This window comes from Mus pahari, chromosome 8, assembly GCF_900095145.1.
Source record: "Mus pahari chromosome 8, PAHARI_EIJ_v1.1, whole genome shotgun sequence".
NCBI lineage: Eukaryota > Metazoa > Chordata > Mammalia > Rodentia > Muridae > Mus > Mus pahari.
The window spans coordinates 40,972,510-40,976,528 of record NC_034597.1 but is presented as its reverse complement, the minus strand read 5'-3'; the positions used below and the strand labels follow the sequence as shown (position 1 = coordinate 40,976,528).

General features: G+C 34.3%; 1 protein-coding gene across 1 annotated transcript; it reads left to right on the top strand.

Moving 5' to 3' along the window:
* The first annotated feature begins 1,991 nt into the window (after window positions 1-1,991).
* On the top strand, window positions 1,992-3,022 carry LOC110325942 (olfactory receptor 4N4). The gene has a single exon (XM_021204104.1). It carries the CDS (start codon window positions 2,006-2,008, stop codon window positions 2,930-2,932), a length of 927 nt encoding a protein of 308 aa, XP_021059763.1. The 5' UTR covers window positions 1,992-2,005; the 3' UTR covers window positions 2,933-3,022.
* Window positions 3,023-4,019: the final 997 nt, after the last annotated feature.

Here is a 4,019-nt window from a genome sequence, read left to right as displayed (position 1 = left end):
TGGGTAGGAGAGTAGGGGGGAGTGTATAGGGGACTTTGTGGATAGCATTTAAAATGTAAATGAAGTAAATAAAAGAACTAGAGAAGGCCATCCTGAACTAGGTAACCCAGACCTAGAAAGACAAATATGATACATACACACTTATAAGTGAAATGCTATGTCTGGTTGATATCTGTAGGAGGCCTGCCCTTCTCTGAAGGAATAAGGAGGAAAGATGAATGAAGTATTGGGAAGAGAGAAGGGGGGAAGGGACTAGGAAGAGAGAGGGAGTTACTGTGGGTAGGGATATAATAAGTAAATAAATAAATAAATAAATAATAAAAAAGAAAATAAATTTCATGTTTAAAAGATTTCAGTGTTTTCAATATCTTCATAATTTCTCTGTCATTTTTTTCAGTATAGTTTGTATAAAATTAATCAAATTTTTAAATGGAGAAAATGTTTTACAATCTTTCAAAAATCCTGTTTGAGCACATCTATATTTTTATACAAATTCTTTATCTGAATGAAACAAATTTATCTATATTAGAAATATTAGAAAACAATAAATTAGATGTTCTGAAAAGCTATTAATGAGTTCAAGATTTGGTAAACTCAGTTAACTCTAACTCTAGACAAATGATAAACATTTAAAGCAAATATAGGACAGTGACATTGTACTTAATTATTATATCTCTTTAGTAATCATAGCTTCTATCTCATCTTAAATTTTCCATCTTTACTTGGCCTCTTATATATTGGGATAGTCTTATATGTTGTACTAATATATTCTCATAGATCATATGTGGAAAATAGACATTACATCCCTTAGATTTAGTATAAGTTAACCTCAGATCATTTCTAAATATGCCTTTGTAAGCTCACATATTTTTCCATTTTCCATGGAGTTGGGCATTAATAAAGACTTGAGGAAATAAGGAAAACAACACATCCTAATACAGGGTAATTTTCTAAATAAAAGTGCCATGAATTTCTAATATGTTAACATTAATAGTGTTTCATATACTAGTTTTATATGATGTCTAGTTTAATTTTTTTTAATAATAACCTGTTGGCATTTTGACAGTTTTCACTACAACTCTCTACAGCTTTGTTAGACTTTTAATCCCCAAGGCCAGTTCTCCATTGCATCACAAATTAGCTGTGTATCTCATATTTTAAAAGGGCTCTCTGCTAAAAAGAAATTAAAAAGTTGGAACAACCTGGTATTGTCAATTTCCTTCCAAGTAGTGATGTTTGCTGTGTGAGAGTTTGGTTTGCTATTAGGTAAATGTTCCTATTATTCTTCAAATTTAGGAAAATAAAAAAAAATGTAAACAGATATAACTGATATAATTACTCAGGTGTTAACTGTAATATCTTGGGTTCAAAGACATAAAGCAGACATAAATCAGTTTGTGGATGCTGAATTATAATGGGTTCTCAATTATATAGCTCTTTCTTCTGATATTTAGAATATTCATATTAGGAATGAATACTGTTTACTAAATATGCATCATTTTGATTTTTTTATCCATAAATTATATATAGCAGCTGAAACAAGTGAGAGAATAAAGCCAACAATAAATACAAAAAGGGTATGATGAGAATTAAAAAGAAAATATTTCTTAGGATCCTGGTTTCATAAAATACTAGTTCTATTTTTACAAGTAATGCTGATAAACACTAATCTAGGACTTTGGGATCAGATCGAAGATAAACCAATGTCATTTTGATTTTGTAATCTTAGATTTATCAAACCCGAGAATTTCACTGTGAAAATAAGGAAAGGCAATCTTTATCACATATTACTTCTTAGAATTTTGAATACATTGTGCATTTTATACATTTATACAAAGCATATTCCTTATATGCATCTACTACTATGTCTCTCTGGGTCCCTTTGGATATGAAGAGACAAGAGAATATACCAGTTTCTGACAATGCTTCTAGAAGAACAGCTGTGATCTAGTTAGAAGAGACATAAAGAATTGCTTTATTTGTTAATACTGTGTAGGGACTGGTGATGGAGACAGAAAACAGGACAGTTGTCACAGAATTCATCCTCATAGGACTGACCCAGTCACATGACATTCAGCGCTTGGTCTTTGTTCTGAGCTTAATTTTCTACATCATCATCTTGCCTGGAAATATCCTGATCATCCTGACCATCAGGTCAGACCCTGGACTTACTGCCCCTCTTTATTTCTTCTTGGGAAATTTGGCCTTCCTGGATGCCTCCTACTCCTTCATTGTGGCTCCCAGGATGTTGGTAGACTTCTTCTCTGAGAAGAAGATAATCTCCTACAAAGCCTGCATCACTCAGCTATTTTTTTTGCACTTCCTTGGAGGGGGTGAAGGGTTACTTCTGGTTGTGATGGCCTTTGACCGCTACATTGCCATCTGCAGGCCTTTACATTACTCCACTGTCATGAGCCCTAGAGCCTGCTATGTGATGTTGCTGGCTCTCTGGCTTGGAGGATTTGTTCACTCCATTATTCAGGTTGTCCTCATCCTCCGCTTGCCCTTCTGTGGTCCAAATCATCTAGATAACTTCTTTTGTGATGTCCCACAGATCATCAAGCTAGCCTGTACAGACACCTTTGCAGTTGAGCTCCTTATGATCTTCAATAGTGGCCTGCTTACCCTCCTTTGTTTTCTTGGTCTTCTAACTTCCTATGCAGTTATTTTATGCCATGTTCATAGGTCAGCTTCTGAAGGAAAAAGCAAAGCTATATCTACATGTACCACTCATGTTATCATTATATTTATTATGTTTGGACCTGCAATTTTTATTTATACACGTCCATTCACTGCCCTATCAGCTGACAAAGTGGTTTCTTTTTTCCATACAGTAATATTTCCTTTATTGAACCCTGTGATTTATACCCTTCGGAATCAGGAAGTAAAAACTTCCATGAAAAAGTTAATCACCCGGCATATTATTTGTTAATTGGGTTTTAAATGAACAATCAATGTGATAATTTTGCATGGCACTTATTGTTATAAAATAAATGTTGTTCTTTAGTATATCTCATTTTTCAGGAAGTATATAAGCAATTTGACACAGTTATGTATAGTTAGCAAATAGTTTGTATGTTTTAATGTTTGACAAAGGGATAATAGAGTTGTTGAAGTATATTCAAGGAGTGTAATAAACTTAAAGAGCAAAGCTTATAAGATAAGATGTATGAGTGAAAATCTCCTAAGGACCTTGTGCTGGCTTGTTTTAAGTCAGCCTGATACACGCTAGAGTCATCTGATCAAAGGGAACCTCAATTGAGGAATGCTCTACAAGGTCTGGCTATATGGCACTTTTTAAACTGATGACTGATAAGGAAGGGCCCAGCACACTGTGGAATGTGTCATGTGGTCCTTGGTTTCTGAAAGCAATAAGGCTCAAGAAGCCAATAATCAGCACTCATAGATTTTGCTTTTGCTTTCAGGTTTGTGCCCTGTTTGAGATCCTAGTCTAACTTCATTGACTAAAGGATTAAGACATGGAACTATAGGTGAAATAAAGAATCTCCTCCCCAACTTGCTTTTGGTCATCTTTGTTCCATCATAGCAATAGGATCCCTAACTAGGATAGACTTTAGACTGAAACAAAGAGTCTCAGTATTCACAAAATGTAGTAATAACATTTTTGTATTTTCAACAGAAGTACAAGTAACCCATTATTCTGTTTGTTGTGTAATGCTTCATGACCATAGGATCCTATAAATGGGTCAATTCATGATGATTGGTGGACGAGTAAGTTAGAAAACATTAATGGTCAAATGGCAGAGGGCTTCCTGCCGCTTTGCTGAGATCTTTCCTTCTTGTCTATATCACCTGATATATCAAGTGAGGTTTTTTTTGTTTTTTGTTTTTTACTCCTCTGACTGTTCCCAGAGTTGAGACACAACTTCTTTTGATCCTTTGCCTTTCTCATCATCTAGACCACAGAAAAAGCATCTTATTTTCAGCATCTCATTGCATTACAAGATAACTCTCCCCAAAGTCATTTTTAAAACATTTCATTCCCTTATAGTCAAACT

Coding starts and splice junctions, on each gene's coding strand:
- LOC110325942 (XM_021204104.1), top strand. CDS start 2,006: ATGGAGACAGAAAACAGGACAGTTGTCACAGAATTCATCCTCATAGGA.